Genomic DNA, 11,671 nt, shown 5'->3' on the forward strand with positions numbered 1-11,671 from the left:
ATCCTCACCGATTCTGCGTTTTTGTTTTTATCGTATCTTAAAAAATGTGGATGCCACAGATTTTCGTCCTTTGTGGGAGCGGAAGTGGGCGGGGCGAAGTTTTGAAATATTTTTGTAGCAGTGACATATCACAGAAGTCTGGATCCAAAACATCGTTGCTCTAGCTCTTATAGTCTTTGAGCACTAGGCGCTGAAGGGGACGGACGGACGGACGGACGGACAGACGGACAGACAGACAGGGCTCAATCGACTCGACTATTGATGCTGATCCAGAATATATATACTTTATGGGGTCGGAAACGATTCCTTCTGGACGTTACACGCATCCACTTTTACCACAAATCTAATATACCCCAATACTCATTTTGAGTATCGGGTATAAAAAGATGATAGCTTTTGTCATAGTCGTTAGTTTTACCTCGTATTTATATTCGTATTGTTGTCGAGCTCAAAAATAAAGTCAACAGGCATTTTCCTCACTTTTCCTCCTCGCTCACTCCGCTCAGCTGCAGGCTGGTCTTCAGCTCAGTCAGGCTCCTTGGCCCGTGCTGCATCAGCATCTTGATGGCCACCTCGTCGCTCTGGGAACGGTTCGTCTGGAAGTCGTGCCGTGCCCAGGCCCGCAGTTCCGCCTGGCTGTGTTTGTCCGGCACTTGGCGAATGGTGCGAAAAATTTCCCGGTATAGCTTCAAGACTTCTTGCCGCAGCATAAACTGTGTGGTGGCGGAACGCATGGCATGTAATACTTCCACTCCCAGATGATTTAACCGCTTACCTGCTTTACAGTGAGGGCTACTTTTGGCACCTTTGTCATCTTCGCATTTCTTTGGCTTCCTTTGGCTTGTAGTTCACACAATTTTCCTCTTTTCTTAGAGTTTTCTCTTCATTTTCCAATCAATTGCCAAATCAAGACATTAACAGATGGCACCACCAGCTGTTTACTTTGTTAGAGATGATAGCGATGGTTTCGATCATTCGACAATCGATTATAATTGTTTGATAACTTAATTCAAACTGAAAAATCATTTAAATTTGAGTGCTATCATTCAAATAAATATAAATTAATTGCCGCATTGAAAAACTATATAATTGAAATATGATATAATTGATTTGAACACGCAACCTTCTGATCTGGAGTCAGACGCGCTACCGTTGCGCCACGGAGTCACATGAAATGAGTCCCAATAGACGAGTTGAACCAACAATTCTCTATTATTCCTAATCTATTTATAGACAAATACATTCAGAATTATTCAATAGGGAAATTTTAGATTAAAAGATGATAAAAGTCTCTTATCTGTAGAGGGGCATTAAAAATACTTAAAATTAAACACTTTGGACCACGAGGCAAAATGCAATAAATTGGTAAAGGTAGCCAAAAGTTTGCCACAATTAATGTATAAATTGCAATTTTTATCAACTGTCGCTAATGACTAAGTCAAAGGTATTTCAAACGTGTGTTTAGTTCGACCACGGGCCTCCGGAGAGGGGCACGCACGTAGGAAGCACAATCTAACAATAAATCTATCTGGCTCTTGTTCAAATTAATTTAAATTCATTGCATTAAATGCTTTATTTATCTATATGATTGCATTGTTTCTTGAGTGACACGGCAGCTGCTTTTGGTTCCCACTGCTGTGTCGTTGATTATGATGTTCTACTTAAGCGATTCAATTGTCTCTTAAGGGACTGGCACCGAGACCGACCGGTACTCGTACTGGTACTATCGAAAGTGGTGCTTGGTGCTTGGTATTGCCTGATGGTAAGTTTTCGCCTATAGCCAACTGTTTTGTGCCCGTGCCATGGTCATACCCATACGCGTATTAATCGTTGTTCGCAGATGGGCTAAGACAGGGCTCTGCGTCAGCTTTTCAGTGGGACCCTATAGAAGATGAATCCAGGCCCAAAAAGTGCCTCTTTTATGTTATATGATATATGTATTTCTATATGTATGACCTTTTTGGATGTCAGAACTATTTTCTGTCCACATTACTTGCATTTTCCCCCAAAATTAATTTCCCACTGAAATCTCTCTGATCTCTCTGCTGGCCATGTCAGCGGACATCACGAGTATTTTGTGCAAAATTAAAACAGAAATTGGACATAACATACCCGTGCATTTCCGAGGCAGAACAAAACGAAGGCAGGTGAAATGATGCAATTTATTTTTAACTGTAAAGCACAGAATAATTATGCAAAGACACAAGAGCCACAAGAGCCTCGAGAGCCACGAGAGAGGCGGCAAACATCTCCTTAGTCATCACAGAGACAGAGCGGGGCGGGTGGGGGCCGCAGCCCAGACATACGTCATCAGCCGACAAACCCACAGCTGCGCATACGCAGACACCCAACAACAGCAGCGCCGACGAAGCAGCAGGTGCAGCAACAGCAGCAGCAGCAGAGACAGTAAAAATCCGCATGCCGATGGCTGTGCGGCGTCATATGTATGTTCCCGAAGCGCGGAGGTTGTCGGTTGTTCATGCGGTTGTCGGAGCGCGCACGAAACGGTTTTTGAGAAGCTTCTGAATCGGAAACGGTTTAATTTGAAACATCGCCAAGGCGTGTGTGTGCTGCATATGTGTGGAAAGTGAAAACGAAAATGAAAACGAGGGGGAACGTTGTGAGTTGCTGCGGAGACCGCAACTCTACAGTTATACCCGATACTAAGTCAGTATGGCTCTCCTCCGGCAGACGCCGCTAATATTAAACGACACGACAAAGAGTGCGTGCGAGAGAGACAGAAAATCAGTCTGAGCGTGACGTCGGGTGCTGCGTAGCCAGTGCAAATTGATTTGTTCCTTTTGGCTATAAAAATGATCTGCTCACATCCAGATTCAGCAATCTGATATATATGATCATTATCTATTATTCTGCGTTTTTAGTTTTCTCGTATCCTCAATATTGTAGATGCAACAGATTTTCGTCCTTTGTGGGGGCGGAAGGGGGTGGGGCGAAATTTTGAGATATACCTTTTATAGTGAGATCTAACAGGAGTGCGGATACCAAATTTGGTTACTCTAGCCTTAATAGTCTCTGAGATTTGTGAATATCGCCAGATTTTCATCCTTTGCGGGGGCGGAAGGGGGTGTGGCGAAATTTTGAAACAAACTCGTCTCGGTCCGATATATTAGGAGTGTGGATACCAAATTTGGTTGCTCTAGCTTTTATAGTCTCTGAGATCTAGGCGCTAATGTTTTACTCTAAGCAAAGCCGGCTATGCTACGTGTGTGTTAGAGAGAGACAGGGCGAGAAAAAATGAAATTGTTTTCTTGATTCTGGCTATAATAATTATACGATCTGGTTCAGATTTTGCACTCTGGAAGATATAGTCATCTTCTACGATTCTGCGTTTTTAGTTTTCTCGTATCGTCGAAATTGTGGATGCCACAGATTTTCGCCCTTTGTGGGGGCGGAAGGGGGCAGGGCAAAGTTTTGAAATATTCTTGTAGCAGTAATATCATAGAAGTCTGGATCCAAAACATCGTTGCTCTCGCTCTTATAGTCTTTGAGCACTAGGCGCTGAAGGGGACGGACAGACGGACAGACGAACGGACGGACAGACGGACAGACGGACAGACAGACATGGCTCAATCGACTCGGCTATTGATGCTGATCAATAATATATATACTTTAAGGGGTCGGAAACGATTCCTTTTGGACGTTACACACATCCACTTTTACCACAAATCTAATATACCCCAATACTCATTTCGAGTATCGGGTATAAAAAATGAGCATGGGGCATGAGCTTCCTTGACGTTAGCGCTCGTTTGCTCGTTGTAACAGCGGAAAATCCAAAGAAAACGCACACTCGAATCATAGTGAAAAGAATCGAAGGCGAGAGCGATAGTACGACACAGAGGAAAGGCCAATTGTGAGTGAGTGAGGAACGGGTGAGGAGCGGAACATACTAAAAATATAATGTTGAAAGTATCAGGCTATTTTTGGAATATACTCGTATATTTCTGTTTCCCACACGCTGCTGCATTGGATTGGAAAATTTTCCCCCAAGTAAAGCAACATCAAAACGCGAAAACCTTAAGAATTATACATTTTATAAAATGATAATGATTTGGAAACAATTGTGCACATTGAGTTGCATTTCGTTTTCGGTTTGAGTTGGATATTGAAATGTTTTCGAAAAGTTCTCAAAAGCAAAACAAAGCGAAAATAAAACGAGGGGGAACGTTGTGAGTTGCTGCGGAGACCGCAACTCTACAGTTATACCCGATACTAAGTCAGTATGGCTTTCCTCCGGCAGACGCCGCTAATATTAAACGACACGACAAGGAGTGCGTGCGAGAGAGACAGAAAATCAGTCTGAGCGTGACGTCGGGTGCTGCGTAGCCAGTGCAAATTGATTTGTTCCTTTTGGCTATAAAAATGATCTGCTCTGATCCAGATTCAGCAATCTGATATATATGATCATTATCTATTATTCTGCGTTTTTAGTTTTCTCGTATCCTCAATATTGTAGATGCAACAGATTTTCGTTCTTTGTGGGGGCGGAAGGGGGTGGGGCGAAATTTTGAGATATACCTTTTATAGTGAGATCTAACAGGGGTGCGGATAGCAAATTTGGTTACTCTAGCCTTAATAGTCTCTGAGATTTGTGAATATCGCCAGATTTTCATCCTTTGCGGGGGCGGAAGGGGGTGTGGCGAAATTTTGAAACAAACTCGTCTCGGTCCGATATATTAGGAGTGTGGATACCAAATTTGGTTGCTCTGGCTCTTATAGGTTCTGAGATCCTTGAACTCATATTTTGCAATTGGCAAAGCCGACCATGAAACCTGTGTGTTAGAGAGAGAAAAAATTAAATTGTTTTCTTGATGCTGGCTCTAATAATAATACGATCCAATTCAGATTCTGTAGTCTAAAAGATATAGTCATTCTCTCCGATTTTGCGTATTTGGTTTTCTCGTATCGCTAAAATTTTGGATGCCACAGATTTTCGTCCTTTGTGGGGGCGGAAGTGGGCGGGGCGAAGTTTTGAAATATTTTTGTAGCAGTGACATATCACAGAAGTCTGGATCCAAAACATCGTTGCTCTAGCTCTTATAGTCTTTGAGCACTAGGCGCTGAAGGGGACGGACAGACGGACGGACGGACAGACGGACGGACGGACAGACGGACAGACAGACATGGATCAATCGACTCGGCTATTGATGCTGATCAAGAATATATATACTTTATGGGGTCGGAAACGATTCCTTCTGGACGTTACACACATCCACTTTTACCACAAATCTAATATACCCCAATACTCATTTTGAGTATCGGGTATAAAAATGAAATGAAATGAAATGAAATGAAATGAACCCAGCACAAGGCGAATGGCGATGAAAAGTGAAATGTTTTCAATGGGGCAAGGCAATCAGGAATGACGAAGATCGGGCAGATAAATTGCGAGCGAGATATGGAATGAAGAACGAACACATTAACCTTTAACAATGGAACAGTTCTCAACTGGATATTGGATATGATTTGTGGGAAAATTCTTGAACACCACTCTTGAGGGTGGACCTATGTACATATATACATAGATATGATATTTATATATGGTCAATACGGTGTCCATTTCCGGGAAATATCAATCTTTCAACTTTCAAAGAAAGACATACATATGCCCACTCGTATTTAGACAGGCATACCGATTCCATCTAGGACTCCAATTACTTTCCCTTTAGCTGGCGAACAAATTCGTCTTTTTCCGTCTGATTTCTTCTGAACTCTACAGTACAGAACGTCGTCGATGATTTGTTGTTGCTGTGTTTTGCGCTTGGGTTTGAATATATTGCTGAATTTGTAGTCTTGTGTGTATTATGCGATAGGATAGGTGGTAGCGTTTCGTCGAGGTATTAAATTACAAGACACCAAAGTGCGCGCCAAGCTCACAAACACAAAGGCAGCACAACACTCAACCACACACCCTGTAGAACCAAAGGGGTCAATTGACCCCTCTCGAACTAGTTCTGCGCTGTTTACCGCGCAACTAGCTACGCAACTAGTTACGCGGGAAGCGAACGCGGACCAGGTCTTCGTCGACTACAATGTACTAGTTCTGCAACTAGTTACGCGGGAAGCGAACGCGGACCAGTCGAAAAAGAACCGAAAAACGAAGCCGCCTTCGGTTTGTTTTCGAAGTCGGCAAATAACCGCAATTCCGTGGAGTTACAGTGCCCACTCAGCTAGTTTTTACCGAGCCACGCCATGCAATAAGCACCGAAATGGTAAGTTAATCGTGATATTTTACTGTAGTTGCGCTCGTGGAATGAAAGAGACAAGAATTTACACAAACAAAATGATAGAAGAGGAGGAATTCATCTATGAGAATCCCAAAACTCAGCCAAATGAATAGTCATTAAATGACAAACTTAGGCAGTGGTTTATGAAGCATAGGCCAACGCGTGAATGTACACTTGATTTAGTAAGTATTTTGAAAGGGGAAAATATAGATGTTTGTCCGTTTTATAAATCAAAACGCCAGCACAGAGGTGATATTCAGTTAGTTGGTGGCGGATCTTATCTTCACATAGGCCTAGCCTGGCAGCTGGAACGACATTTTCAGAATATAGATATAATGGAAGAACTCAATATTGATATAAATGTTGACGGACTTCCATTATTTAGAAGTTCAAGGGCACAGCTATGGCCAATATTAGTTAGAGTTAACAATTATCCAAATGTTCCAGTATTTCCAGTCGGTATATTTTTAGGGAAAAGTAAGCCCCATAGCTGTGAAGAGTTTTTAGCAAAATTTTGTCTAGAATTTAAAGCGTTAAGGAATGGCAGGCTCACCATTTGTGGCGATGCTCCAGAAAGAGCGTTTATTAGCGGCACGCCAGGACACACATCCTAAGATAGTGGGTAGTAAGTGTTATTTTAATAATTTTTTTTTGTCAGTAAAGGAACCAGATAATTTTTTTTTTATTAACGGAAATATTCCAATTATGGTGAAAGGGTTTACTGAAGAAGAGGGAGGGGCAATTATAGGGCAAAGCCCTATACGTATACAGGGTGTCTTTTTCGGTCGTGCTGAGTGACTCTTTTAAAACCTCAACATGGCAGCACCTGAGCCTACCAATGTCGCGAACGCAGCAATGCCGAGTGATGTAGATTTCTACAAGCACAAGGCCGAGTCCATCGCGCGCCAACTAAGGCCATGGATCGCTTTCTCACCAATGAAGAGCTTGCCGAGTTAGATGAGGCAGAACTTCAAGCTCGCTTAGACCAGATCGAGCGAATGAATGCGTATTTCGATGCCGCTCAAGCGAGCCTTGAAAGGCTGGATTTCCTGCAGTTAGCCCATGATGCCCGGCTGGACTTTTCGAATGTTTATGTCAAGGTTAGGTCCAGGCTGTCGCGGGAGTTGATGGCTGCTCGCACGGTAAATGTTGCCAATTCAACGGCTCGGCATACTCTCGAGGGGAATTCGTCGTTGTTCGCCTATAATAGTATAGGCCGTTCTCGAATGCCCGAGTTGCAGCTTCCGCGATTCGGTGGGAGCTACATGGATTGGCCAGAATTCCACGCGATGTTTTCGACAATGGTGCACAAAGACCATCTTATACCAATCATCGAAAAATTCAAATATCTTCGTGGATGTCTAGATGGTGCTGCGCTGGATACGATTCGTTCCTTGGAACTTTCTGAGGAGAATTACGACAAGGCGTTGAATTTACTAATGTTGCGATTCGATAATAAACTGTTACATTTTCAGACACACGTCAAGGCTATTTTCGGGCTGCAAGGGGTGGAGAAGGGCTAAAATCAATTCGCACTTGCGTGCACTTCAGACCTTGGCGACCCCGCAGGAGATTTCCGATGGGTTGCTGATCTTCATCATAGGCACGAAATTGGACCACAAGACCAAGGAGAAATGGGAAGAGAACTTGCGGACGTCAGGATTGCCTCGGTGGTCAAGCATGGCCTCATTCTTGGAAGCAAGATGTCGGATGCTGGAAAATTTGGGATCGGCTATGGTAACAATTCCTAGCCAGCAGGTGGGAGAAAGTAAACCTAGCACCCTAATCACATCCATTAACGATCATAATAGCTCAACATGCAAGTATTGCAAATCCTCCGATCACTACATATCCCGATGCCAGGCATTTATAGATCTCCGTTTTTTCTCGATACAAGGAGGTGAAGAAGCGCCATTTATGTCTAAACTGCCTCAACAAAGGCCATTCATTGCAACGCTGCAAGTCAGGGGCATGTAGAACTTGCCAAGCCAAGCATCACACACTGCTCGACATGCAGTCGGGCGCTGACGCTGAGTTGCCGTCGCCGAGCACGGAATCGACCCAGCATGATCCTGCAAGTGCCCTAGTAGCAAGCAAATATATTAGCCCTCCCCCTCGAGTCAAAAATCTCTGCCTAGCCAAAACGTGCTGCTAGCTACTGCAATCGTATATGTCAGGGGCCGTTTTGGATCGCTTATTCCATGTCGTGCCATTTTAGATTCCGCTTCTCAGGTTAACTTTATAACATCGAGAATCGCCAATCAGCTGCAGTTAGATACTCACCCGTCTCACGTTCAAATCGCCGGTATTGGAGTCAATTCTACCATCCAGCAAGGCTGTGGACATCGTCCTGCAATCTCAAGACGAAAGCTATCGCGGTTTCCTCTCTGCAATTATCACTGCCTCAATCACAGGAATGCAGCCTAACTTCGGCCTAGACGCAAAGGATTGGCCAATGCCAAATAATCTAAAACTGGCTGATCCTAATTTCGCCAAGCCCCAGCGTGTCGATCTGTTGATAGGTGCTGGTTTGTTCTTCGAATTAATGTGCGTTGGACAGATTCGACTGTCAGACCAATTGCCAACATTGCAGAAGACGAAACTTGGCTGGATAGTGTCAGGAAGTATTAAAAACTCTGAGAAAGCCCGTGCGGCGCCAGCAGCCGTTGAAGATCCCCCTGTCATCTCCGCTTGCGAGACTAATTTGTGCGATATTGTAAGGCGGTTTTGGGAAGTCGATGGAGATTATTCGCCCTCATCAATTTCGGAGGAAGATGTTCATTGCGAACAGCATTTCGTCACAAACTGCATTCGCCTAGAGTCCGGAGCTTACTCCGTGCGTTTGCCAACCAAATTCAGTCTAGAGGAATTAGGAGAATCGTATCAGCAGGCGCTACGTAGATTTCTCAAATTGGAGAGGAAGCTAGCAAAAAATGCACAGCTTAAGGCAAAATATATGGAGTTTCTCCAGGAGTATCGTGATTTAGGACACATGTCGCCAGCTTCGCGGCAGTCAGACCTCCCGCAGTACTTCTTGCCTCACCATTGCGTCCACAAGCAGGATAGTACAACCACCAAATTACGCGTAGTGTTCGATGGATCTGCCAAAACAGCGTCTGGAGTATCACTGAATGATGCGCTAATGGCTGGACCCACCATCCAACCTAAAATTCTGATAACTCTGCTTCGTTTCCGCTTTTTTAAAGTCGCCTTGTGTGGCGATATCTGCAAAATGTACCGCTGTGTACGCGTTTCCCATCCCGATACGCACGTGCAGTGCATCCTATGGCGCAATGACCCGAAGGAGGAGATTCAGGTGCTCAAGTTGGAGACTGTTACTTACGGAACCAAACCTGCCGCTTTCTTAGCAATTCGTGCTATGCATCAATTGGCAAATGATGAAGAGTTGCGTTTTCCGCTTGGCGCTGATGTTGTTCGAAGAGATTTCTATGTCGATGATCTCATATCTGGAGGGGACAGCATTGATTCTGTCATCAAGATTCGTCAGCAGGTAAAGGAGCTACTTTCGAAAGGATGTTTTCCCATACGTAAATGGTGTTCCAATGAACCCGCTGCTTTGGAAGGCGTATCGGAGGCGGATCGCGAAAAGTTCCTTACCTTTCATGACGGGACTGAAGTAACCAAGGCGCTTGGTCTAGTTTGGGATCCCACCACGGACAATCTTCTGTTTAGCTTCGCTCACGTCGGAACCGCTGCAGGCCCAACCTCGAAGCGTTCGGTCCTGTCTACACTAGCTAGGTTCTACGATCCTCTAGGGCTCATCTCTCCCATCATCACAAAAGCTAAAATATTTATGGAACGAAAGCCTAAAGTTGAATTGGGACGAAAGCCTGCCCCAGGATCTACATACGACTTGGATTGAGCTGACTTCGCAGCTGACTTGTCGATGGTTAAAAACTTTAAGTTTCCACGTTACGTGCTTCGGCAGCAAGCCAGATTAGAAATGCACGCGTTTTGTGATGCGAGCCAAGCAGCATATGGCGCCTCTGTATACATGCGTTCGGAAGCTCTTGGCATTGTGCAAAGTCATCTCTTATGCTCTAAGTCCAGAGTCGCGCCCTTGAAAAGTATGACTATCCCCAAGCTGGAGCTGACCGCTGCCCTCGTATTAGCCGAACTAGTGTCCACCATAGTTAAGGGATTATCAGCTCCATGCCAAATACATTGCTGGTCGGATTCGTCCATAGCCCTTGCCTGGATTCGAGAATCACCATTGAATTTTAATATATTTGTTTCTAATCGAGTTCAGCGGATTCAGGAGCTCACCGCTGGAATGACTTGGCATCACGTGCCCACAAAGTTGAATCCTGCCGACATCATATCACGTGGAGCCACGCCCGCTGAACTAATGGATAGCAGCCTTTGGATCTCTGGACCACCATTCTTGCGTCTTGAGAGCTCAGAGTGGCCTGCAGGCTTGCAATTGCCGACCGATGTACCAGAACGTCGTCATGCAGCATTGGTTGTTTCAAACGAAAGGGATGTATCGTACGATTGCAAATTTCAAAACTCATTCGGATCCATGCAGCGCGTCTTTGCTTACATATATCGATTCTACATTCTCAAGGACAAAGGCATAGCGCGGTCGAAGGGTCACCTTACCGTAATCGACATCAAAAATGGTACGCTTTTGCTCATAAGGGCAATACAGCAGCAACAATTTTCGGAAGAGATAAGGGCCCTCTCCAGCAAACAGGCCCTACCCCCAAAAAGCACGATGGCCTCACTGAATCCATTTCTGGATAGCTTTGGATTGCTGCGTGTTGGAGGCCGCCTCCAAAATGCCGAATTGGACTACGACGCGAAGCACCCGATCCTGCTTCCTAAGGGACATCCTGTCACTGTCTCTATTATTATCTTCTTTCACGAAAGGTTTCTCCACGCAGGAGCTCAAGGATTGCTCGGACTGCTTCGGCAAAAATTCTGGCCTATTGGTGGACGCAAATATGTTGCGGGAATCATTCGCAAATGTGTTAGATGCTTTCGTTTGAAGCCAGTGCTGAGGGAACATATCATGGGAAACTTGCCTGCGGATCGCGTAAGGACTAATCCAGCAAACCACACAACGGGCGTTGATTTTTGCGGACCCTTTTATCACAAGTCGGAAGTCAGAAGCAGGCCTCCTATCAAATGTTACATCGCTGTCTTCGTATGCTTTAGCACCAAAGCAACTCATTTGGAAGTCGTTCGGGATCTATCTACAGAATCCTTTCTGGCAGCATTAAGGCGTTTTATAAGTCTACGTCCCAAACCTCGAATCATCTGGTCAGACAACGCTACAAATTTTGTAGGAGCAAAAAATGAGCTTTTGGAGCTTCGGCAAATGTTCCTCAGCGATCCTCATACGTCGGCTGTGTCACATCTCTGCGTTTCTAGTGGAATCGACTGGAAATTCATCCCCC

General features: G+C 44.7%; 1 protein-coding gene across 1 annotated transcript; it reads right to left on the reverse strand.

The window, feature by feature from the left end:
* Positions 1-390: 390 nt before the first annotated feature.
* Positions 391-922, reverse strand: LOC117194141 (LYR motif-containing protein 2-like). The gene is made up of 2 exons (XM_033398797.1): positions 776-922; positions 391-713 (listed from the first exon to the last, which is right to left on the reverse strand). The coding sequence occupies exons 1-2, from the start codon at positions 812-814 to the stop codon at positions 477-479; spliced, it is 276 nt and encodes a 91-aa protein (XP_033254688.1). The 5' UTR covers positions 815-922; the 3' UTR covers positions 391-476.
* Positions 923-11,671: the final 10,749 nt, after the last annotated feature.

This window comes from Drosophila miranda (genome assembly GCF_003369915.1).
Source record: "Drosophila miranda strain MSH22 chromosome Y unlocalized genomic scaffold, D.miranda_PacBio2.1 Contig_Y2_pilon, whole genome shotgun sequence".
Lineage (NCBI taxonomy): Eukaryota > Metazoa > Arthropoda > Insecta > Diptera > Drosophilidae > Drosophila > Drosophila miranda.